The sequence below is a fragment of the Salvelinus fontinalis genome, chromosome 12 (genome assembly GCF_029448725.1).
Source record: "Salvelinus fontinalis isolate EN_2023a chromosome 12, ASM2944872v1, whole genome shotgun sequence".
Taxonomy (NCBI): Eukaryota; Metazoa; Chordata; class Actinopteri; order Salmoniformes; family Salmonidae; genus Salvelinus; species Salvelinus fontinalis.
In genome coordinates, this window is record NC_074676.1 from 29,089,830 (window position 1) to 29,116,306 (window position 26,477).

The following is a 26,477-nucleotide window of genomic DNA, read 5'->3' on the forward strand; positions in this document are numbered from 1 at the left end:
AAAGCAGTGTCAGGCTAGGGGAAACCGGCACCACAGGATAACAAGATCTATGCAGGAACAAACGGCTTGAAATGCAGACTGACTGAGCAGAGGCTACGATCTGACAGTGTGGAAGTGGCAGGGGTGAGTATTTGTAGAGGTCTTGATTATGGAACAGGTTGCAGCTGGTGGGGATCTGCTCTGACTCCAGCACATCTGTCTCCACTGACACAATCAGATACACCCACACAGAGAGAGAGAGAGGGAGAGAGCACTGGGGGAGTGGCGGCAGATTAGGGAGACACAGGATGAGAAGTAGAGGGTGTGGCAGGGGCAGATGTAACAGTAGGCTATTAGCAGTAGTAGCTAATAGTAGTAGATGCATAATGTCCAGTGGAAACGTCCTATCCTGTCCTGTCTCCCCTGGTCCCTACAGTATGTTCCAGTTCAACTGGTGATTGTGTGGCTAATTATTAGCAGTGGTAGTTAGTGTGGCTAATGCTACTTCCAGAAAAGGCAGCTGTAGCCAAGGCTAGGTGTGGGAGATGGGTGGTTGTGGCAATAACCGCTTATACTGTATTTAATTGTCTGCCTGAGACCTTCACAAAGACAGCAGGATTACACTACTTGCACACACACACACACACACACACACACACACACACACACACACACACACACACACACACACACACACACACACACACAGGTATGCATATATAAACTTTGATTTGATTTGAGGAATGCATGTGTGTTTTAGTGTGTTTGTGTGTGGGTTACACACAGAGCACTTGGGACAATGGTGGTTTGAGTGACTACTTTTCTCAGTTTTTTATAGACGCATTAGCATTCTTAATGTAAGGGTAATGTGTGTAGTTTTTCATCTGACAAACTGAGAAAATAAGAATCTAATTCAACAGCTTATTTTACAGCTATCAAACTAATGCATTCAGAGCCGAGATTTATATTTAGGTCCTTGAAACAAGGTGCTCCTCTTCAGCTGATGAGCAGTAATCGTCCCTGCTGTCTCTCTCTCTGTGTGTGTGTGTGTGTGTGTGTGTGTGTGTGTGTGTGTGTGTGTGTGTGTGTGTGTGTGTGTGTGTGTGTGTGTGTGTGTGTGTGTGTGTGTGTGTGTGTGTGTGTGTGTGTGTGTGTGTATGTGTATGTGTGTGTGTGCCAGTTTAAGTGTACTGTGTGTCCAGTCCTCTCTTCCACACCACTGGCTACTGATGGTTTGTTAGTCTTGGGTGTGATTATGTTCCTCTCTCCACACAGAGGGAGCACCAGCTTGTTTTTCCTGGTTTGTCGGTAATACTGTGGACATCTTGTTTTCTGGCCTTCCTGCTCTCTTCCCTTCCCGCTCTCTCAGGGTGGATTTTCATTCATTTTTCCATAAGCTGTGCTGTACTGCTAGGAAACAGGCGGTTGCCACAGAGACACAGCTCATCGGACACTTGAAGAGGAACAGGAACAGTACATCTATGTGATCTCAGCCTTTCATTGGCCAGGATGGCTCTGAATAGGGCTCTGACTTTCTTTCTTTTTACATTTTCTCAGCTTTTTCTTCTTTTTCCTTCTCCCTATATAACACCATCTCTCTCAGAGGCTTAAGTGGGGGAATACTATGGCTTCCTGTTGGTGCTATTTGGAGTAGTTTAAGGGGTGGAATTGCATTGGATTTCTTTTAAATCCAAGGTTTATCCTCTGTGATCGGTACCTCAATACTTCCATACTGTACATACTGTCACGCCTGACTAGGGGGCGTGACTAGGGGGTGTTCTAGGTTATATATTTCTATGTTGGTGCTCTTGGTATGGTTCCCAATTAGAGGCAGCTGATGTTCATTGTCTCTAATTGGGGATCATACTTAAGGGTTCCCTGTTCCCACCTGCTTTGTGGGATATTTTTTTTTGAGTGAGTGCATGTTGCACCTCAGTACTGCACGGTCGTTGTTTGTTTGTTGGTTTGTTGAAGTTTCAATATAATAAAGATGTGGAACTCCAATCACGCTGCGCCTTGGTCCGTCTCTCCACACGACCGTGACACATACAGAGAATATGGGAACACATCCCTTCTCCATTTTTGCACTCGTCTCTCACCCCCTACTTTACTAATGGACCACCACTACTACAACAACCTGAGTATGAAATTAACAGTTATAGGTCAGGATGATCACAAAGCAGTAACGTTAAGACAGGAGAAGATATGGATCCTGTTGCACTCTGTCTAATTACCCCTCCCAATGTGGTGTCCGGGGGGTCCTACCAGGCAGGCGCCACTGTGGGCCAACTCCACCCCCACCTGTGGGCATGTCATTTCCACCTGGCTGGGCACACAGGCCTGTCTAATTACTGGCCAGTCTGCCATAGCAATGAGCCAACGCCCATGTTGTTTGTTATTTGCAGGCTTAATATGATTTCCCCCTGCAAATTTCTCTGGGACGCCTGAGAGGGGTGGGGTTAACCACATAGCCTATTGCCTGTGCAGAATGGTGAGAGAGATTGACACCTAAAAGGGCGGAGTCTCACTGAGGTGTGTTTCAGAGGGGTGGAGGTGGCAGCTTGTGTGAAGTCTATGAAGTCTCTGAGACAGAGAGGAGCTGAAATGAAAGCTGAGCAGAGAGAAGTGGGGAGGAGCGGGCCGGGCTGATGTTGTTGGAGACGGCAGTGGAGTGGAGAGACTCAGACAAGCAGAGCAGAGTGGAGCGCTCTTTAACTCTAAAAGTTCAGAGTTCCACAAGTTTCTCTGTGGCATCTCATAGGTCAGGGAGCGAGCAGCAGAGCGGGCAGTAGAGCAGGCAGCATGGCAGTGTGACCCAGATCCAGATCTAGTTTACAGCCACTCAGTGGTGTGCATGTACTGTATGTCTCTGACAATGAGGATAATGTCCCTGATTCTATTATTACAGAGAGAAAGAGACATAGATCTGACAGTAGAGGTTCAAACTCTAGGTACATATGTGAAACAAGACATGACATGCATAGTGGAATGAACATTTGGTTAACGTTAGTATGGAAACAGAAAACAAAACAGCACAAAAACAGCACATCACCTGGCCTTGTGACGTTTCATCGAGGATGTTTCTAGTTTTGTTCTGGTCTGTTTGAATATGAACTTCAAGTTTCTTTGATATGTTTCACTAAAACAGTCTGCAGTCATATTGGCTTCTTGATTGCTCTGATTGTGAACATCTGGCATATGGAAGACTAATTTGCCTCATGTGTTTCTATCCACCATTTAGCTTCTGTGTCTCATTTTACTAACCCTACATCATCTGGTGCCTGAATTAGCTAGAGCCACTCTTTGATATATATACCAATTATGGTAGGCACGCACAGGAATTTCTCACTACGCAGACAGGTATCATCACCACATGTCCTTTTGGTTAATGGTGTGGGGAGTGTGTGTATTCCCTGTGCTGGGTGACGTAGCAGCGGGAGGCAGGAGAAGGAGCCACCCCTGGCTGGTTAATGGTGAGGCAATGTGGGGGTCGGACCTGGATGTGGCTCTGGAGCTCTGTAGCTCAGCTCTGTGTATGTGAGATGAGTGGCGTCCATGGTGGGCATGGCCAATGGACTCCACTTAGTGTGGCAACAGAGGCTGAGCCACAACGCATAGTACCCTACCGCACGGCAGGGCCTTTAAGGCCTGGCTGGCAGCCATTAGGCCACAACTGGACCATTCAGCAAGAAAGCAGAATAACAGTTAAATATTCTATCAGATCAATAATTCAGAGAGGGAGGGAGAGAAAGACAGAGAGACAGAGAGAGAGAGACCCAAGATTGCATTCCCCAGGAAGGGCCTGGTAACCATGGCAACTGTGGCTGACTGTCACATGATGCGGAGGAGTGAAGAGGAAGGCAGGGAGGGTGGAACCTGTGAGCCAGCGACAGAGAAAGAGAGACACGATAATGAAGTGAAGAGGAGGGCTGGCAGCAGCGAGGGGGGGTAGTAAATATCTGAGTTTCAATTCAGTGTCCGTTTAGAAAAGGCACTATGCCTATCTGTGAATCAGAAGCGCCCCGTGGAGTGTGATGACATAACAATCTGGTCTATCCAGAGATGATGAGAGAGGGTGGGAGAGGTGAGAGGTAAATGAAAAAAACACACATGTAAAGGGAGGGGTTTATAAAGAAAGCAGAAGGGACAGGTGAAGAAGGACATGAGGGATAGAGATGAAGAGAGAGAGAGAGTGATAGAAGGATCAAGGTGAAGAAATGGGGAATGAAGGAAGCCACTTGGTATTGTTTCAGAATTCCAGTCATGTCTCAGTGGACACAGCCTACTGTGATGTCATTATCACCATACATACATACATACATACATACATACATACATACATACACACACACACACACACACACACACACACACACACACACACACACACACACACACACACACACACACACACACACACACACACACACACACACACACACACACACACACACACACACATACATACATACATACATACATACATGACCAAAAGTATGTGGACAGCTGCTCGTCGAACATCTCATTCCAAAGTCATGGGCATTAATATGGAGTTGGTCCCCCCTTTGCTGCGATAACACCACTCTTCTGGGAAGGCTTTCCACTAGATGTTGGAACATTGCTCCGGGGACTTGCTTCCATTCAGCCACAAGAGCATTAGTGAGGTCGGGCACTGATGTTGGGTGATTAGGCCTGGCTCGCAGTCGGCGTTCCAATTCATCCCAAAGGTGTTCGATGGGGTTGAAGTCTAGGCTCTGTGCAGGCCAGTCAAGTTCTTCCACACCGATCTCGACAAACTATTTCTGTATGAACCTTGCTTTGTGCACGGGGGCATTGTCATGCTGAAACAGGAATGGGCCTTCCCCAAACTACTGTTGCCACAAAGTTGGAAGCAGAGAATCATCTAGAATGTCATTGTATGCTGTTAAGTTTTCCCTCCACTGGAACGAAGGGGCGTAGCCTAAACCATTGAAAATAGCCCCAGGCCATTATTCTTCCTCTACCAAACATTACATTTGGCACTATGCATTCCGGCAGGTAGTGTTCTCCAGGCTACCGCCAAACCCAGATTCGTCTGTCAGACTGCCAGATGGGGAAGCTTGATTCATCACTCCAGCGAACGAGTTTCCACTGCTCCAGAGTCCAATGGCGGCGAGCTTTACACCACTCCAGCCGACGCTTGTCATTACGCGGCCATGGAAACCCATTTCAGGAAACTCCCGACGAACAGTTCTTGTGCTGACTCAGGTGCAGTTTGGATCTTGGTATTGAGTGGTGCAACCAAAGACAGTGCTGAAGCTACGTGCTTCAGCACTCGGCGGTCCCGTTCTGTGAGCTTGCGGCTGAGCCTCTGTTACTCCTAGACGTTTCCACTTCACTTCACAGCTCTTACAGTTGACCGGGGCAGCTCTAGCAGGGCTGAAATTTGACCAACTGACTTGTTGTAAAGGTGGCATCCTTTGATGGTGCCACCCTGTAAGTCACTGAGCTTGTCTATGGAGATTGCATGGCTGTGTGTTCGATTTATACACCTGTCAGCAACGGGTGTGCCTGAAATAGCTGAATCCACTGATTTGAAGGGGTGTCCACATACTTTTGAATATATAGTATACATACAGAGACAAGGACAAACCTCCTCTTCAAACATGGATGGGGCAGTATTGTGTGCTTTTATCTTTAACTGTAGATACTGTATGGGTCATTCCACCTCAAAAAACGCAATAAAGAGGATATCGACACCCACCATCTCAGATTGTTTTGAAATTGTTTCTGTTTTTGGAAACATAAGATTAGCACTCCAGCAATATTATTAAATCCAGAAAAATAACAAACATTTTTGAGGAACAGAATCAGAACCGGGAACGAAAGTGATCTATAGTGTTCTAGAACAGAACAGTTATTTTAAACGCATGGGAACCTTTTAATAAAGCCCTTTTATGCTCCTGGCATGTTTTTCCAGCCCCCAAAAAGCAAGAAGGTCATATTCCAGTGTCTGCCTGCCAGCTGGAAATCTTTACCAGTGTGTGTGCATGTGTAGGCTACCTGCTCCTCCCGCTCTGAAGCATAGGTTACTGTAGCCTACTGACATTACAAACGTGATTCAGAAATTAGGGAGAGAGATTTAATTAGAGAAGAATGGATTAACTAGTTAAGGATACTATGGTTATCACTTTTCATATTGGGTTTATTAACTACAAAAAGGTAAGAAGTGTTTATATTTCAATTCTGGTGCCACTCTGCACACACAAGCTTGTTAGCTAGCTAGCTCTGATCCAACGTTAAGCCAACTCTCCGAAGTTCAAAGACATTCAAAGTTCCTTCATAGATGCCGCTCCTCCGTAGGTATAATTATGTGGTTTTAATTCAGATAATGCTTGTCATAACAAGATGCCCAGCGCTTCAAGAAAAGCCACCTCCTCCACTTTCTCTCACTCTCTCCCCACCCACACAATTTCAGTCGCATCTTGCACCCTACACTTCTGTCTGTCCAATGCATGTAAACAACTATAGCTTGCCTGCTCCATAGAAAGCTACTCTATCCGCACTGATTGGTGTAGTCATTTAATGTCAAGCAAAATGTACTTTTTGGGGGATCGAACCGGATCAGAACTTTATTTGGCTGGTCGGAACAGTGGAACGGAACAAAAACATTGATGGTTCTGTTCCGAAAAAAAACGGTTGGAAAATTATTTAGGATACCATGTTTCATGTGCTGAAATAAAAGATCCCAGAAATGTTCCATATGCACAAAAAGCGTATTTCCCTACATTTCTTTGTGCAAATCTGTTTACATCCCTGTTAGTGAGCATTTATATTTTCCAAGATAATCCATCCACTTGACAGGTGTGGCATATCAAGAAGCTGATTAAACAGCATGATCATTACACAAGTGCACCTTGTGCTGGAGACAATAGAAGGCCACTCTAAAATATGCAGTTTTGTCACACAACACAATGCCACATGTTTCAAGTTTTATGGGAGCGTGCAATTGACATGCTGATTGCGTGTATGGCGTCGTGTGTGAGTGTGTGGTTGGCTGACGTCAACATTGTGAACAGAGTGTTCCATGGTGGCAGTGGGGTTATGGTATGGGCAGGCATAAGCTACGAACAACGAACACAATTGCATTTTATCGATGGCAGTTTGAATGCACAGATATACCGTGATGAGATCCTGAGGCCCATTGTCGTGCCATTCATCCACCGCCATCACCTCATGTTTCAGCATGATAAATGGTGGTCACACCAGATACTGACTGGTTTTCTGATACTGACTGGTCTTCCACGCCCCTACTGTGACCAACAGATGCATATCTGTATATGGGTTCATCAGTCCGTGGGGGACTTTTGACCATTTCTTTGGATTCCTCGTCTTACTCATTGTTAGAAAAAAACTTTGATCCAAATCAAAAGTTAGGGAATATATTTATTGAATATTATACGAATCCTATAAATTAAAATTGCCAATTTGGGTGCAATCAATTAGCTTAATTTCTCAGAGATCAAATTATTTTTCAACAAAATAATGTTGCAGGGATGCTAATCTTATCTGTTTCTAACTACAGAAACTATTTCAGAACAATCTGAGATGGTGGGTGTCATGGCTTGCTGAAATGACATGGAATGACCCATATTCTAATGTACTGTGTTCTTTTCTATTGAATATGCTGGCTATAGGATTTCCACTCAGAGCTATTGATCAGAGTGGCCTTTCTCTGGCTTCGTGCTGGTTTACCTTCATCTACGTTCTTCTCTGCTGGATTATGCTCTACAGTTATGTGTGGCCAGGATTATTATCATAGATGTTGATACCGAATGCAGTTTTGTTTTCATATGGAGCTCTGCATTGACCTTCCTGAAGAATGCCCATTTTGTGCCCCAGGACAACTAATGCTGTTGAGCATTGATCTTTGACCTTTTCCTCCAAGGCTAATTCAACTGCGTGTGCTGCTCACATAAAGACATTCATTCACTGGCCTCACACTTCAGCTGTGGGGCCCTATTCACAAGCACAGAGAGGGGAATAAAGGAAAAAGACAGAGAAAGAGAAAGGAGAGTATATAGCGGTTTATGTAAATAACAGTAGTATCAGAGCTTGGTCTCAGGAAATTGAATCAGGCCACTAGTCTCTCCTGGGAGAGGCAGAGGAAGCAGCCATTTGAGCTGCCAAGTGTATGTGTCTGTCTGTTTCCTGCATGTTCTAGGTTTAGAGGCTCCCAGCCCGTCTATGGCCCATAGCTGACCCCTCTATCTCTCTGGCTCTGATTAGCCCATTGTCTAATTGTAATTGTAATGTGTCATGACGGTTTGTCCACAGACTAATCATCTGTTTGTATAGTTACTGTACAGTATAGGACACAACATGTGGTAAAGAGAGAGACGTAAACTGAAGTGATCAATATTTTCCTTATCTGAAACAGGCCAATAATGGAGGCTCCAGGGGTTTTAACAGCCTCTGCTGTGGTTCTGCTGTAATCAGAGTAGCATCTCTTCTCTGAGGAGCTCAGTGCAGGCGGCTGCCACAGTATCTCCCTGTATTGTACCTTGTGTAGGGCCATGAGGGCCAGTGATCCATGTCCATGCACAAATACACACACACAGTCATCACATCCATAATTACTGTACATCCTCTCAGGATCATCAATGGAATGGAGTGCTGTTCAGCTCACCCACCACACATACTGTTACAGTGGAACAGGAAGTTATGTAACCCAGGGGTAAAGTACTAGCCTACTAGCCTGATCCCAGATCTCTTTGTGCTGTATAGCCAAGTCCTACAGTATGGTCCTTGTTATGCCAAACATAACAGATCTGGGACCAGGCTAGTAAAGTATTGCATGTTGCCTAAAAATATCCTGAACTATATTTTACTTGCACCCCTTTATCCCCATCCCTATTCTAATCCTCTGTTTTTAGCTGTGATCAAAAGGTTTATTTTTGAAGATAACAAGATAGCAGTAGCTAAGAATGGGAGTACAGTAGGACACGAGGCATCGTAATGACATTGTCTGAGAAAGGATTATCATAATACTAATAAACAGGCACTTTGCGGCCTTGTTTTAATCCTAATCTGTGCTGGTGCTGGGGTGTGGTGCTGCTGGGTGAGAAGGGTAAGCAGGGAGGCACCTGTTTGATGTGGGCCCACACAGGACCAGGAGGCAGGCAGGGTGCAGGTAGCAGCCAGGCTCAGGAAGGGACCAGGGACCATATATACAGTATCTCAGCAGTAAGTAGATCGTCTCTGATGGCCCTGCCCTAATTAGGAAGGAAAGTTCGCCTCTGTCGTTGCCTCAACACCAGTGGAGGCTGCTGAGGGGAGGACGGCTCATAATAATGGCTAGAATGGAGTCAATGGAATGGTATTAACAACATGGAAACCACGTGTTTGTGTTTGATACCACTCCATTCCAGCTTTATTATGAGCCGTTCTCCCCTCAGCAGCCTCCACTGCTTAACACTAAATCAATGGAGGCTATCTTGACTAGACTGGGCACATGGAGTTTATAATGCGCCACAGTTCACAGTCCAGAATTTTACATTTCACGTTCCCTAGGTTTTCCATGCTGCAAAGGTGGGATGAGGTTTATGCATGAAGGTGCTATCAGCCTTTCCCTGTATTGGGCTATCCACGTTTCTTATTTTCACTTTGGAAAACATCCATTTAGGATTGGGGGGGAGTAAGGAATGTGGATAAATGCCCACTCAGGCTGATGTCAGTCAGGGGTCAGTGCAGTTGGTTCCTCTCAAGCCATGGGGGGTTTGTTTTTGTTTTGACTGTTGAAACCGTCTATAGTGGAAGAGGTGCGACCTACAGAGTTCCATCCAACTGAGTTCACAGGGCCTGTACTTAAAGGTTAGGCTTACTAGGAAGGAGGAGAGAGACTCTCCCCTGTCCAATCACAAACATTTTGCCCAACTCTGTCATCAATCACCATGTTGATCTGTCGAAAGACTGGGCGCTTTCGACATTGCAGTCAACTTTAAAGGTGAGTCAAATCACCTTGCATCATAAATAACTCCTCAATATTATTTGTCGATCAGTCAGTCACAATTTACCCATGATACATCACAGTTTTGATGCTCTCAGACACGTCCTGAATATGTTGTATTGGCAAGCTGTATTTGAGCAGCCATCTTGGAACAGGTAATATGGTAATATAGGTAATACAGGTTGTATAATCATTTAAGCTACAACAGCAGCTTCTTGGTTTCTTAGTCTCAGTTCATCTCACAGTGAGAGGTATTTGAGTGTCAGACTTTAATGGTGATAGCAGTTCCTGTCACTTCTCCTGTGCTGGGCTCCAGATGTCTCCAGGGCTCTCATGCTGATGTGAACAATGCAGTCTCTCTCCCACCAGGGATAACACTGTATAGCATAGAGAATCTACAGAGATCACAGATTCCAACCTTATTCTCAGTTCTCTCTCTCCTATCAACACTCTATCTTCCATTTCTCACGCTTGTTTTTGTGCTGATTTGGGTTTAAGTGTTTCTCCCTCTCCCTGCTCAGTTGGCTGGCCTAGCCTCTCTCCCCCAGGTTAGGACTGCTGAGGGAGTCTGACCCTAAAACGCTGGGCTTTGTCATAGCTAAGCTGTCTGGCTCTCCTGCTTTAAGGAACAAAACACTCTTTTCAGTGCCTTGGCTGCAGACACTGCATGGCTTTGTGTTTGAGTGTAATTTTGGATCGATGCTACATAAAGAAGACTGAAGGACATTGGTGAAATGACGTAAGGAGGGGAAGTGTTGAGCAAGTGAGGAGATTAGAGGAAGTGAAAAAGAGAGAAAGAGCCATTTTTCCCATCTTTTTTTTCTGTAACATCCTCTTGCCTCATCCTCTACCATTATAGAGGAGATTGCAGCTAGAAGGTGGGTGTGTGTGCACACAACATGTGTATCCAGTGTGTAGATCATTATCAATGACTGGGTATTGATCAGCTTCAGAGCAGGAGCAGGTGGTGAAACAGAAGCTGAGAAGGGATTTCTTTTTTTCTTAGTGATGCCCCATGACCTTTGCTCTGTTGGTAACTACGCTCCTGATTGGTGCTGTGAGTGGCAGACAGGCTGGAGTAGAGCATGTCACAGGACAGACTAGAGCCTGTTAGTCAAGTACTATGGTTTGTGTCAACTGCACATAGTCACTCAGAGAGGGCATACAGGTCAATGACTCCCTACACTCCCATGTTATCACACCCCAATACTCACTACAGAGAAACCACTGGGTTCTGATCTCAAGCCTTTGAGGAACAAGTGTCTGCCCTCCTCCAGCCTTCTCTCACTCTGTCCTCAGAGAGGAACAGAGATTACAGCTGCACTCTATTGTCGTGGTGACCCTCTCACTGTATATATTGTTTATGCCGTTTAGCAGACACTTTTTAAGTATGGGTGGTCCCAGGAATTGACCCCACTATCCTGGTATAGCAAACGCCATGCGCTACCATCTAAGCTACAGAAGACCACTGTCTCAGTGTCTCTATTTATTTTATTTTTTTCATGTGTCCTTTATATCTGTCTGTGTGTGTGTGTGTGTGTGTGTGTGTGTGTGTGTGTGTGTGTGTGTGTGTGTGTGTGTGTGTGTGTGTGTGTGTGTGTGTGTGTGTGTGTGTGTGTGTGTGTGTGTGTGTGTGTGCGGACATGTTTAACGATTCTCGTGGGGACCAGAAGTCCCTACAAGAATAGTAAACGAACAAAAAGTTGACCAGCTGGGGACATTTTGTTAGTCCCCACAAGGTCAAATGCTATTTCTAGGGGGTTTAGGGTTAAGGTTAGAATTAGTGTTAGGGTTAGAATTAAGTTAAATATTAAGGTCAGGAGCTAGGGTTAGTTGTATTGTTAGGGTTAGGAGCTAGGGTTAGGTTTAGGGTTAGGATAAAGTTTAGGTTTTTGGGTTCGGGTTAGGGTTAAGGTTAGGGTTAGGGTTAGGGTAAGAGTACGGATTAGGGTTAGGGTTAGGGTTAGGTTTAGGGTTATGGGTTAGGGAAAATAGGATTTTGAATGGGACGGAATTGTATGTCCCCACAAGGTTAGCTGTACAAGACTGTGTGTGTGTGTGTATGTGTGTATGTGTGTGTGTGTGTGTGTGTGTGTGTGTGTGTGTGTGTGTGTGTGTGTGTGTGTGTGTGTGTGTGTGTGTGTGTGTGTGTGTGTGTGTGTGTGTGTGTGTGTGCGTGCGTGCGTGCGTGCGTGCGTGCGTGTGTGTGTGTGTGTGTGTGTCCGGTTTTAGTGTGGACTAGGGGTCTGAGCCCACAGGAAGCGGGTGGGATTAGCAGCTGCAGAGGAGAGAGGCAGAGTAGTGGGGCGCGCGCACACACACACACACACACACACACACACACACACACACACACACACACACACATACACACACACACACACACACACACACAGGATGCCCAGCCTGTCACTGAGTTACTGTTGCAGGCCTCTCTGGCCAGGCAGTGGAGGGTCGGCAATAAGGGCTAACACACTCTTTCCCAGAACCAGTGTGCAGGTCGGGGCATCGTGACTAGTGTTTGGTCACTCCTTCCAGGATGCCCCTCTACTGTGACCCTTGCATTTGTTGACACTAGTGGAATGAAAACAGTTATTTAATTTCAGCGCCTAGATTGGATGTACAGTTGAAGTCGGAAGTTTACATACACTTAGTTTGGAGTCATTAAAACTTGTTTTTCAACTACTCCACTTAACAAACTATAGTTTTAGCAAGTCGGTTAGTACATCTACTTTGTGCATGACACAAGTGATTCCAACAATTGTTTACAGACAGAATATTTCACTTATAATTCACTGTATCACAATTCCAGTGGGTCAGAAGTTTACATACGCTAAGTTGACTGTGCCTTTAAACAGCTTGGAAAATTCCAGAAAATTATGTCATGGCTTTAGAAACTTCTGATAGCCTAATTGACATAATTTGAGTCAATTGGAGGTGTACCTGTGGATGTATTTCAAGGCCTACCTTCAAACTCAGTGCCTCTTTGCTTGACATCATGGGATAATCAAAAGAAATCAGCCAAGACCTCAGAAAAATAATTGTAGACCTCCACAAGTCTGGTTCATCCTTGGGAGCAATTTCCAAATGCCTGAAGGTACCACGTTCATCTGTACAAACAATAGTACGCAAGTATAAACACCATGGGACCACGCAGCCATCATACTGCTCAGGAAGGAGACGTGTTCTGTCTCCTAGAGATGAACGTACTTTGGTGCGAAAAGTGCAAATCAATGCCAGAACAACAGCAAAGTACCTTGTGAAGATGCTGGAGGAAACACGTACAAAAGTATCTATGTCCATTGTAAAACAGTCCTATATCGACATGACCTGAAAGGCCGCTCAGCAAGGAAGAAGCCACTGCTCCAAAACCGCCATAAAAAAGCCAGACTACGGTTTGCAACTGCACATGGAGACAAAGATTGTACTTTTTGGAGAAATGTCCTCTGGTCTGATGAAACAAACATAGAACTGTTTGGCCATAATGACAATCGTTATGTTTGGAGGAAAAAGGGGGAGGCTTGCAAGCCAAAGAACACCATCCCAACCGTGAAGAACGGGGGTGGCAGCGTCATGTTGTGTGGGTGCTTTGCTGCAAGAGGGACTGGTGCACTTCACAAAATAGATGGCATCATGAGGGAGGAAAATTATGTGGATATACAGTAGGGCAAAAAAGTATTTAGTCAGCCACCAATTGTGCAAGTTCTCCCACTTAAAAAGATGAGAGAGGCCTGTAACTTTCATCATAGGTACACTTCAACTATGACAGACAAAATGAGGAAAGAAATTCCAGAAAATCACATTGTAGGATTTTTAATGAATTTATTTGCTAATTATGGTGGAAAATAAGTATTTGGTCAATAACAAAAGTTTATCTTAATACTTTGTTATATACCCTTTGTTGGCAATGACAGAGGTCAAACGTTTTCTGTAAGTCTTCACAAGATTTTCACACACTGTTGCTGGTATTTTGGCCCATTCCTCTATGCAGATATCCTCTAGAGCAGTGATGTTTTGGGTCTGTTGCTGGGCAACACGGACTTTCAACTCCCTCCAAAGATTTTCTATGGGGTTGAGATCTGGAGACTGGCTAGGCCACTCCAGGACCTTGAAATGCTTCTTACGAAGCCACTCCTTCGTTGCCCAGGCGGTGTGTTTGGGATCATTGTCATGCTGAAAGACCCAGCCACATTTCATCTTCAATGCCCTTGCTGATGGAAGGAGGTTTTCACTCAAAATGTCACGATACATGGCCCCATTCATTCTTTCCTTTACACGGATCAGTCGTCCTGGTCCCTTTGCAGAAAAACAGCCCCAAAGCATGATGTTTCCACCCCCATGCTTCACAGTAGGTATGGTGTTCTTTGAATGCAACTCAGCATTCTTTGTCCTCCAAAAACGACGAGTTGAGTTTTTACCAAAAAGTTATATTTTGGTTTCATCTGACATTCTCCCAATCTTCTTCTGGATCATCCAAATGCTCTCTACAAACTTCAGACGGGCCTGGACATGTACTGGCTTAAGCAGGGGGACACATCTGGCACTGCAGGATTTGAGTCCCTGGCGGCGTAGTGTGTTACTGATGGTAGGCTTTGTTACTTTGGTCCCAGCACTCTCCAGGTCATCCACTAGGTCCCCCCGTGTGGTTCTGGGATTTTTGCTCACCGTTCTTGTGATCATTTTGACCCCACGGGGTGAGATCTTGCGTGGAGCCCCAGATCGAGGGAGATTATCAGTGGTCTTGTATGTCTTCCATTTCCTAATAATTGCTCCCACAGTTGATTTCTTCAAACCAAGCTGCTTACCTATTGCAGATTCAGTCTTCCCAGCCTGGTGCAGGTCTACAATTTTGTTTCTGGTGTCCTTTGACAGATCTTTGGTCTTGGCCATAGTGGAGTTTGGAGTGTGACTGTTTGAGGTTGTGGACAGGTGTCTTTTATACTGATAACAAGTTCAAACAGGTGCCATTAATACAGGTAACGAGTGGAGGACAGAGGAGCCTCTTAAAGAAGAAGTTACAGGTCTGTGAGAGCCAGATATCTTGCTTGTTTGTAGGTGACCAAATACTTATTTTCCACCATAATTTGCAAATAAATTCATAAAAAATCCTACAATGTGATTTTCTGGATTTATTTTCTCATTTTGTCTGTCATAGTTGAAGTGTACCTATGATGAAAATTACAGGCCTCTCTCATCTTTTTAAGTGGGAGAACTTGCACAATTGGTGGCTGACTAAATACGTTTTTGCCCCACTGTATTGAAGCAACATCTCAAGACATCAGTCTTGGTTGCAAATGGATCTTCCAAATGAACAATGACTTCCAAAGGTGTGGCAAAATGGCTTAAACTTCTTATGGCTGCAATCCCGCTAACAGGATCGATATGACAACAACCAGTGAAAGTGCAGGGCGCCAAATTCAAACAACAGAAATCTCATAATTCAAATTCCTCAAACATACATGTGTCTTATATCATTTTAAAGGTAATCTTATTGTTAATCGCACCAAAGTGTCCGATTTCAAATATGCTTTACAGCGAAAGCACTACAAACGATTGTTAGGTCACCACCAAACCACAATAATCAGAAAAAAAGCAGAAATGGAGATAAAAAAAGCAGAAATGGAGATAAAATTAATCAATAACCTTTGATGATCTTCATCAGATGACACTCATAGGACTTCATGTTAACCAATACATGCATGTTTTGTTTGATAAAGTTCATATTTATATAAAAAGATCTGAGTTTACATTGGCGCGTTACATTCACTAGTTCCAAAAACATCAAGTGATTTTGCATAGCCACATCGTTTCAACAGAAATACTCATCATAAATGTAGATGATAATACAAGTTATACACATGGAATTATAGATATACCTCTCCTTAATGCAACCGCTGTGTCAGATTTTTTTTTTAAATACAGAAAAAGCAGACCATGCAATAATCTGAGAAGGCGCTCAGAACAATAGCCAAATTAGCCGCCATGTTGGAATCAACAGAAACCAGAAAATACATGATAAATGTTTCCTTACCTTTGATGAACTTCATCAGAATGCAGTCCTAGGAATCCCAGGTCCACAATAAATGCTTGATTTGTTTGATAATGTCCGTTATTTATGTCCAATTAGCTACTTTGGTTAGCGCGTTTGGTAAACAATTCCAAAGTCACAAAGCGCGTCCACTATAACGTGACGAAATGTCCAAAAGTTCCATAACAGTCAGTAGAAACATGTCAAACGATGTACTGAATCAATCTTTAGAATGTTGTTAACATACATCTTGAATAACGTTCCAACCGGAGAATTAGATTGACTTCAGTTGAGCGATGGAACGGAGCTGCCTATCACGTGAACGAGCGTAGTCAAAGCATGGTCAGCTCGTGGCAGTGGTGACTAATTCCTGTCTCCTTCGGCCCCCCTTCACATTAGAGTCATCAGACAAAGTTCTATTGACTGTTGACATCTAGTGGAAGCCGTAGGAAGTGAAAACTCATCCATATCTCGCTGTAATTTCAATGAGAGCTTGGTTGATAATCTGCCACCCGCAGAAAAAATCCAAACAGGAAGTGGAACTTCTCAGGTTTTTGTCTGCCATATGAGTTCTGTTATACTCACAGACATAATTCAAACAGTTTTAGAAACTTCAGAGTGTTTTCTATCCAATACTAATAATAATATGCAAATATTAGCAACTATGACTGAGGAGCAGGCCGTTTACTCTGGGCACCTCTGTGCACCTTTCATCCAAGCTTCTCAATACTGCCCCTGCAGTCATAAGAAGTTAAGGACAACAGAGTCAAGGTATTGGAGTGGCCATCACAAAGCCCTGACCTCAATCCTATAGAAAATGTTTGGGCAGATCTGAAAAAGCGTGTGTGAGCAAGGAGACCTACAAACCTGACTGTTACACCAGCTCTGTCAGGAATGGGCCAAAATTCACCCAATTTATTGTGGGAAGCTTGTGGAAGGCTACCCGAAACGTTTGACCCAAGTTAAACAATTTAAAGGAAATGCTACAAAATACTAATTGAGTGTATGTAAACTTCTGATCCACTGGGAATGTGATGAAAGAAATAAAAGCTGAAATAAATCATTCTCTGTACTATTATTCTGACATTTCATATTCTTAAAATAAAGTGGTGATCCAAACTGACCTAAGACAGGGAATATTTTACTGGGATTAAATGTCAGGAATTGTGAAAAACTGAGTTTAAATGTATTTGGCTAAGGTGTATGTAATCTTCTGACTGTATCTATTTTCTATTTACACTGTAATTTTAGGAGTATTTTTATCTCTGCACAGGAAATACCTCTCTGGTTTTATTCTGTGGTATGAATACTTAATGTGAGTGCTTTGCCTTTTCCTCTCTACGGGCTGAGGTTTTCCTCTCTACAGGCTTGTGTGTATAGGTTGTACTGTTACAGACTTGTGTGTATAGGTTGTACTGTAGGTGCTGTAATGTACCTGTTGTTCCTCTCCCTCCTCAGGCTGATGCTAAGCTGGTGTGTGACGTGGTGAGTCGTATGGAGGACACTGAGCCCTACTCCCCTGAGCTCCTGGGGGCTATGATCCACCTGTGGTCCGACTCCGGCATCCAGGAGTGCTTCAGCCGCGCCCGAGAATACCAGCTCAATGACTCCGCCCAATAGTGAGTACTACTCTACCTCTACCGCCCCTTACAGGAGGGCCGGGTGCTGCAGGATCAATACAACTCTCATTACTCTGTTCAAACGATGCTCCTGTTTGTGGATCACACATACATAAACATCATCCACTCACTCTATTCATTTATGTCCATGTGACTGTAGTCATATTCAAAAATATGAATTGGTATCAAACACTTATTTTGTATTTATATGTGCACATACACACAATCATGTAGGTTTTGTAGGGAGATCTTGAGAGCTTGAATTAGCATAATTTGGGATTTTCTTAAACAATGTGTGGTTGTGTGTCAGTCAGAGAGATATTATCCCTCTCATGACACTTCAGTGAACTCTCAAAATGAGAGAGAGAGGGAGAGAAAGAAAGAGAGAGAGAGAAAGAGCTAGAGAGAATTTAGCATCAGCTATCAGCTATTATGTAGTTGATTTAGGAGCCTGTGGGGCTTCCTCTCATGACACTTTAGTGAGCTCTGAAAATGGCAGAGAGAGAGAACAACCACCAGGTGTGTCCATCGTCTCATCCACCCTATCCTGGGACGGCAGGTAGCCTGGTGGGTAGGGGCGTTGGGTTGGGCCAGTAACCGAAAGGTTGCTGGACTGAATCCCCAAGCAGATAAGGTAAAAATCTGTTGTTCTACCCCTGAGCAAGGCAGTGCTGTCTGTGAGTCACTGTTCCCCAGGCGCCGACGACGTGGATGTTGATTAAGGCAGCCCCCCACACCTCTCTGATTCAGAGGGTTAAATGCGGAAGACACATTTCAGTTGAATGTATTCAGTTGTACAACTGACTAGGTATCCCCCTTTCCCATCCCAGCTAACCCAATCTGAATCATCAATGAATGCTGCATTGAGTAAGTGCAAAACATCAGACATTTAAAGGCAGCTGTCTTTGTGAGTGTGGTGGTTCAGTAAGTCATCATGAGGACTAGTATGGAGAACACCAGCGATACACAGTGACACTGGAGCAGGAGAGAGAGACAATGATTGTGGCGAGTGGCTCAGCTTCTCAAAGGAGGTGGGGGGCTTAAGCCCATAGTATTGCATTCCATTTTTATGAAACACATTTATTTCACATTTACATGGAACTCAAGACACACATTGTAGACTTTGATATGCCAATGTCTGGCATGATTATGTTATCGTACAGATTAGATTGGGTTGTTTTATCCCAGTCTGCTTTATGAAAACGTTGTATAACTCATTGAGTTGTATATGTCTGAAGGTAGCCCAGATGACAGTAGTCTTCTTCTCTGTCTCTCTCTCTCTGAATGGCTCTGGATATGTCCTCAGTGATGTACGGGCACGTGGATGGCCTTCATTTGTGACCCATTTATTCACAATGTGCATATTCATTAGAATGCTATTTATATGGTAGTGTGTGTCTTCTCCCCCAAGGGACCAAAATAACCCATTTGAAGATTCCCAGTCAAAAATACAGTGTTCATCTTATCAACTAAAACAATCAGCTGATACTGAAAGAATACCCATGAACAAGCATATCATAGCTCCCAACTAAATCATGCATGGCAGCCATTTTGTGCTACAGAGCTCACCACCCATCAGCTTCACTGAAGCAGTGCTGTGTTTTACCACATCAACTTTACCAGAGGCCCATCAGATAAGTTGTAACAATGTGTGGCTCACCCCCACCTCCAGCCCTACCATGCCACTGTGGTGTACCACAGGACACTTAATTATCTCTGTTCTCTATGTTCTTCTCTTAAACTTCTTATGGCTACAATCCCGTTAACAGGATCGATATGACAACAGCCAGTGAAAGTGCAGGGTGCCAAATTCAAACAACAGAAATCTCAGAATTAAAATTCCTCAAACATACATGTATCTTATACCATTTTAAATGTAATCTTGTTGTTAATCCCACCAAAGTGTCCGATTTCAAATAGGCTTTACAGCGAAAGCACCACAAACGATTATGTTAGGTCACCACCAAGTCACAGAAAAATTCTGCCATTTTTCCCGCCAAAGAGAGGAGTCACAAAAAGCAGAAATAGAGATAAAATTCATCACTAACCTTTGATGATCTTCATCAGATGACACTCATAGGACTTCATGTTAGACAATAATGTATGTTTGGTTTGATAAAGTTCTTATTTATATCAAAAAATCTGAGTTAACATTGGCGCGTTACGTTCACTAGTTCCAAAAACATCCAGTGATTTTGCATAGCCACATCAATTTTACAGAAATACTCATCATAAGTGTTGATGAAAATACAATTGTTACACATGGAATTATAGATATACCTCTCCTTAATGCAACTGCTGTGTCAGATTTCAAAAAACTTTACGGAAAAAGCAAACCATGCAATAATCTGAGAACGGCGCTCAGAAAAAAAATAAATGATCCGCCATGTCGGAGTCAACAGAAATCAGAAATAACATTATAAATATTCCCTTACCTTTGATGATCTTCATCAGAATGCACTCTCAGGAATCCTAGTTCCACAACAAATGTTTGATTTGTTCGATATTGTCCATTATTTATGTCCAAGTAGCTACTTTTGTTAGGGCGTTTAGTACACAAATCCAAACCCTCGTGCAGGTCCTGCCGAACGTCGGATGAAAAGTTCAAAAAGTTACACTACAGGTCGTAGAAACATTTCAAACTAAGTATAGAATCAATCTTTAGGATGTTTTTATCATAAATCTTCAATAACGTTCCAACCGGAGAATTCCATTGTCTGTAGAGAAGCCATGGAACGCAGGTCGCTATCATGTGAAATGCACGTGACCAGGACCTGGCTCTCTGCCAGACCTCTGACTCAAAGAGCTCTCATCCGGCCCCACATCACAGTAGCAGCCTCATTCAAGTTTCTAAAGATGGTTGACATCTAGTGGAAGCCTTAGGAAGTGCAACATAACCAATATCCCACTGTGTATTCAATAGGGGCTGGGTTGAAAATCGACCAACCTCAGATTTCCCACTTCCTGTTTGGATTTCTTCTCAGGTTTTGCCTGCCATATGAGTTCTGTTATACTCACAGACATCATTCAAACAGTTTTAGAAACTTCAGAGTGTTCTCTATCCAATACTAATAATAATATGCATATATTAGCAACTGGGAATGAGAAGCAGGAACGTTATTGAATATTTATGATAACAACATCCTAAAGATTGTTTCTATACTTAGTTTGACGAGTTTATTCGACCTGTAATATAACTTTTTGAAGTTTTCGTCCGACGTTCGCCTGGACCTGCACGAGCGTTTGGATTTGTGTACTAAACGCGCTAACAAAAGTAGCTACTTGGACATGAATGATGGACATTACCGAACAAAACAAACATTTCTTCTGGAAGTGGGAGTCCTGGGAGTGCATTCCGACGAAGATCAGCAAAGGTAAGTGAAGATTTATAATGCTTTTTATGAGTTTTGTTGACTGCATTGCTGGATTGATTTGGCGGGTAACTGTATGGCGGGTAACTGTATGGCTTCCTTTTGTGGCTGAACGCTTTTCTCAGATTATTGAATATTGTGCTTTTGCCGTAAAGATTTTTGAAATCTGACACAGCGGTTGCATTAAGAACAAGTGTATCTTTAATTCTATGTAAAACATGTATCTTTCATCAAAGTTTATGATGAGTATTTATGTTATTTGACGTGGTTCTCTGCAATTTCTCCGGATATTTTGGAGGCAATTCTAAACATGGCGCCAATGTAAACTGAGGTTTTTGGATATAAATATGAACTTAATCGAACAAAACATATATGTATTGTGTAACATGAAGTCCTATGAGTGTCATCTGATGAAGATCATCAAAGGTTAGGGATTAATTTTATCTCTATTTCTGCTTTTTGTGAACCCTGTCTTTGGCTGGAAAAATAGCTGTGTTTTTCTGTGATTTTGCGGTGACCTAACATAATCGTTTGTGGTGCTTTCGCTGTAAAGCCTATTTGAAATCGGACACTTTGGTGGGATTAACAACAAGATTACCTTTAAAATGGTATAAGATACATGTATGTTTGAGGAATTTTAATTACGAGATTTCTGTTGTTTGAATTTGTCGCCCTGCACTTTCACTGGTTATTATCATATCATCCCGTTAACGGGATTGCAGCCATAAGAAGTTTTAACCTAATTATCCTAACCTGCAACATGAATTATCTGCTATGTAAGGGATGCAGCCAACAGCAGGCTTGTTGCTGAGAAGTGTTGCCAGGCAGAGCACTCAAACTGGATTATGAAGAGGAGGGGTAGGAGAGGAGGGAGGAGAGTGAGGGAAGAGGGGGGATGGTGTGTGGGAAGGGGGAGGATGTTACTGGCAGGGAGCCAAAGTAGTGAGGGACAGATATGAGTCCCCCATACCAAAGAGAGAGCCCCCTTCCCTCTGCACTCCACCTCACCACTTGAACAGACCCCAGATGACTCAGCCTAATCCTAACAGCACAGAACCTAATTTCTATAGAACAGCACTGGGTTGCAGAGCCACAGAGCTACTACATTTTTGTGACATACTACATAAAATACCAGACCTCAAATCCCCAAGACTTCCCTTGAGATTTTATTCATCATATTAGTTACTGGTGGAAAATATGGATGTTGATTTCATGAACTCCAGTAGATATTTCAAGGGAGGTTTGGCTGGAATACACTGGAGAGATAGTATTTCATTGAAGAGCACACTGATATCCAGTTGGATAGAAAATGTCAATTGTGTCATGGCAGAGGAATAAACACACTTTCTGCTGCTTACTCCTCATTGGATTGTGCCCTTTCTGTCAAAGTAAACAGAGATTCACAATTAATTTCATAACGCGCTTGCTGTAGCTGGTACTGAGACTATGACACTGTATGAGACTAGACTGCAACAGACCACTCACAGTCCTTTATGGAAATCCCCCTCTTACAGCCGGCTGAAAGTTGCATTGGCAGCTCCTATTTGATGTTAAACAATACATCCCAATGGGGGAGAAAGGCAAGGCAAATACAGATAAGAGGAATGGTCAACTGGGAGAGGAAAACAGAAAAGGAGAGAACATATTAGTGATGGACAGAAAGGAGAGATACAGAGAGAAAAGTGTGCTCCCTTGGAATAATGAAACAGTAAATTCAAAGAGGCACTGGAGGCTTTAACCTATATTCTCATCATGTTTATTGGATTTGGGGTTACAAGTTGAACTTCCAGGGGGGAAATTGGCTTTTTGTTTGGGCTGGTTCATATACTGTGTAAATAATATTGCTGTGTGAATTAGAGGTCGACCGATTAATCGGAATGGCCGATTAATTAGGGCCGATTTCAAGTATTCATAACAATCAGATTTTTTTTTTACACCTTTATTTAACTAGGCAAGTCAATTAAGAACACATTCTTATTTTCAATGACGGCCTAGGAACGGTGGGTTCACTGCCTTGTTCAGGGGCAGAACGACAGATTTTTACCTTGTCAACTCAGGGATTCGTTTTTGCAACCTTTCGGTTACAAGTCCAACGCTCTAACCACCTGCCTTACATTGCACTCCACGAGGAGCCTGCGTGGCAGGCTGACTACCTGTTACGTGAGGGCAGCAAGAAGCCAAGGTAAGTTGCTAGCTAGCATTAAACTTATAAAAAACAATCAATCTTCACATAATCACTAGTTAACTACACATGGTTGATGATATTACTAGTTTATCTAGCATGTTTTGCGTTGCATATAATCGATGTAGTGCCTGTTAATTTCTCATCGAATCACAGCCTACTTTGCCAAAAGAGTGATGATTTAGCACTGTCATTGCACCAAACCTAACCATAAATATCAATGCCTTTCTTTAAAATCAATACACAAGTATATATTTTTAAACCTGCATATTTAGTTAATATTGCCTGCTAACATGAATTTCTTATAATTAGGGAAATTGTGACACTTCTCTTGCATTCCGTGCAAGCAGTCAGGGTATATGCAGCAGTTTGGTCCACCTGGCTCGTTGCAAACTGTGTGAAGTCCATTTATTCCTAAGAAAGACCGTAATTAATTTTCCAGAATTGTACATAATTATGAGATAACATTGAAGGTTGTACAATGTAACAGCAATATTTAGACTTAGGGATGCCACCCGTTAGATAAAATACGTAACGGTTCCGTATTTCACTCAAAGAACAAACGTTTTGTTTTTGAAAATATAGTTTCCGGATTCGACCATATTAATGACCAAAGGCTCGTATTTCTGTGTGTTATTATGTTATAATTAAGTCTATGATTTGATAGAGCAATCTGACTGAGCAATGGTAGGCAGCAGCAGGCTCGTACGCATTCATTCAAACAGCACTTTCGTGCGTTTTGCCAGCAGCTCTTCGCTGTGCTTCAAGCATTGAGCTGTTTATGACTTCAAGCCTAACATCTCCCGAGATTAGGCTGGTGTAACCGATGTGAAATGGCTAGCTAGTTAGCGGGGTGCGCGCTAATAGCGTTTCAATCGGTGACGTCACTCGCTCTGAGACTTTGAGTAGTTGTTCCCCTTGCTCCGCAAGGGCCGCCAGCTTTTGTGGAGCGATGGGTAGCGATGCTTCGAAGGTGGCTGTTGTCGATGTGTTCCTGGTTCGAGCCCAGGTAGGGGCGAGGAGAGGGACGGAAGCTATACTGTTACACTGGCAATACTAAAGTGCCTATAAGAACATCCAATAGTCAAAGGTATATGAAATACAAATGGTATAGAGAGAAATAGTCCCATAATTCCTATAATAACGACAACCTAAAACTTCTTACCTGGGAATATTGAAGACTCATGTTTGAAGGAACCACCAGCTTTCATATGTTCTCATGTTCTGAGCAAGGAACTTAAACGTTAGCTTTATTAAATGGCACATATTGCACTTTTACTTTCTTCTCCAACACTTTGTTTTTGCATTATTTAAACCACATTGAATAGGTTTCATTATTTATTTGAGGCTAAATTGATTTAATTGATGTATTATAATAAGTAAAAATAAGTGTTCATTCAGTATTGCTGTAATTGTCATTATTACAAATACATTTTTTTTTTTAATCGTCCGATTAATCGGTGTCAGCTTTTTTGGTCCTCCAATAATCGGTATTGGCGTTGAAAAATCATATTCGGTCGACCTCTAGTGTGAATATGATGTGGATGTAGGGCTGGGCGGTATACTGTATTTTACGATATGCCTGTATTGATGCACGGACCGGTTTGGGTTTTTACTTTACCTTCTATACCGGTATTTGAATGTTTAGTTTGTTAAATGTGATACGCCATATGTAACGTCCATTTTTATAGTTTACTTTGCTTCTTGGGTCCTCTCTCTCTGCTCTCAATTCATTTTAAGGGGCTTTATTGACATGGGAAACATACACTACAGTTCAAAAGTTTGGGTCACTTAGAAGTCCTTCTTTTTGAAAGAAAAGCAAAGGCATGCATCCCGGAGTCGCCTCTTCACTGATGACGTTGAGACTGGTGTTTTGTGGGTACTATTTACTGAAGCTGCCAGTTGAGGACTTGTGAAGCATCTGTTTCTCAAATAACTACCGGGGGATATGCGTCAACAGCAACCTTGGGGAATTCCTCTGAATTATCATTAACAGTAGACTCGTACATTTCCTCAACCAAAACAATGTACTCATCAAATGTCAAGATGGCTTTTTACCAAATTACCGTAAGACAGACCACGTATTCACCCTGCACACCCTAATTGACAAACAAACAAACCAAAATAAAGGCGATGGCACTAGAGCAGTCTGCAGCACCCGGTCTCACCCAACTAGAATCTAAAGTCAAATGTCTACTGATGATCTGGTGCTTCTGTCCCCAACCAAGGAGGAGCTACAGCAGCACCTGGACCTTCTGCAAAGATTCTGTCAGACCTGGAACCTGACAGTAAATCTCAGAAAGACAAAAATAATGGTGTTCCAAAAAAGGTCCAGTTGCCAGGACCACGAAAACAAATTCCATCTAGACACCGTTGCCCTATAGCACACACAAAAATAATACATACCTCAGCCTAAAGATCAGCACCACAGGTGACTTCCACAAAGCTGCGAACGATCTGAGAGACAAGGCAAGATTGGCCTTCTATGCCATCAAAAGGAACATAACCTTCAACATACCAACTAGGTCAAATTTGTCTCCACTTTTGTGGATTGGGGTGATCAGTCCTTGGTTCCAAATATTGGGGAAGATGCAAGAGCTGAGGATGATGTTAAAGAGTTTAAGTATAGCCAATTGGAATTTGTGGTCTGTATATTTTATAATTTAATTTAGGATACCATCAACCCCACAGACCTTTATGGGTAGGAGGGTTTGTATTTTGTCCTGTAGTTCATGTAATTGGAGAATCCAGTAGGTTCTGGTAGTATTTAATAGTTGATTCTAAGATTTGTATTTGATCATGTATATGTTTTTATTATTTGTTCTTTGTTATTGAGCCAAAAAGATTAGATAAGTGGTTTATCCATACATCTCCGTTTTTGATAGATAACTCTTTGTGTTGTTGTTTGTTTCGAGTTTTCCAATTTGACCAGAAGTGAACTGATTTCTGACGTGCTGTTCCTTCTTTTTCCGTAGTGTATTTCTATATTGTTTTAGTGATTCACCATAGTGAATGTGAAGGCTCAGGTTTTCTGGGTCTCTATGTTTTTGGTTGGATAGGTTTCTCAATTTCTTAATTACGTTTTTGCATTCTTCATCAAACCATTTGTCATTGTTGTTAAAATTCATAGGTTGCCTGCTTGAATTTTTTTGATTTGATAGGGAAGCTGAGAGGTCAAATATACTGTTTAGGTTTTCTACTGCCAAGTTTACACCTTCACTATTACAGTGAAACCTTTTGTCCAGGAAATTGTCGAGAAGGAATTTAATTTGTTGTTGCCTAATTGTTTTTTGGTAGATTTCCACCCTAT

General features: G+C 42.8%; 1 protein-coding gene across 2 annotated transcripts in view; it reads left to right on the forward strand.

The window, feature by feature from the left end:
- The window catches only part of LOC129867107 (guanine nucleotide-binding protein G(o) subunit alpha-like), a 210,212-nt gene that overhangs the window by 157,153 nt on the left and 26,582 nt on the right, over positions 1 to 26,477 (forward strand). For both annotated transcript variants that reach the window (XM_055940284.1, XM_055940283.1), the window contains exon 4: positions 17,454 to 17,614. In XM_055940284.1, coding sequence (XP_055796259.1) covers positions 17,454 to 17,614 — 161 coding nt within the window. The remainder of the gene's footprint in view (positions 1 to 17,453; positions 17,615 to 26,477) is intronic.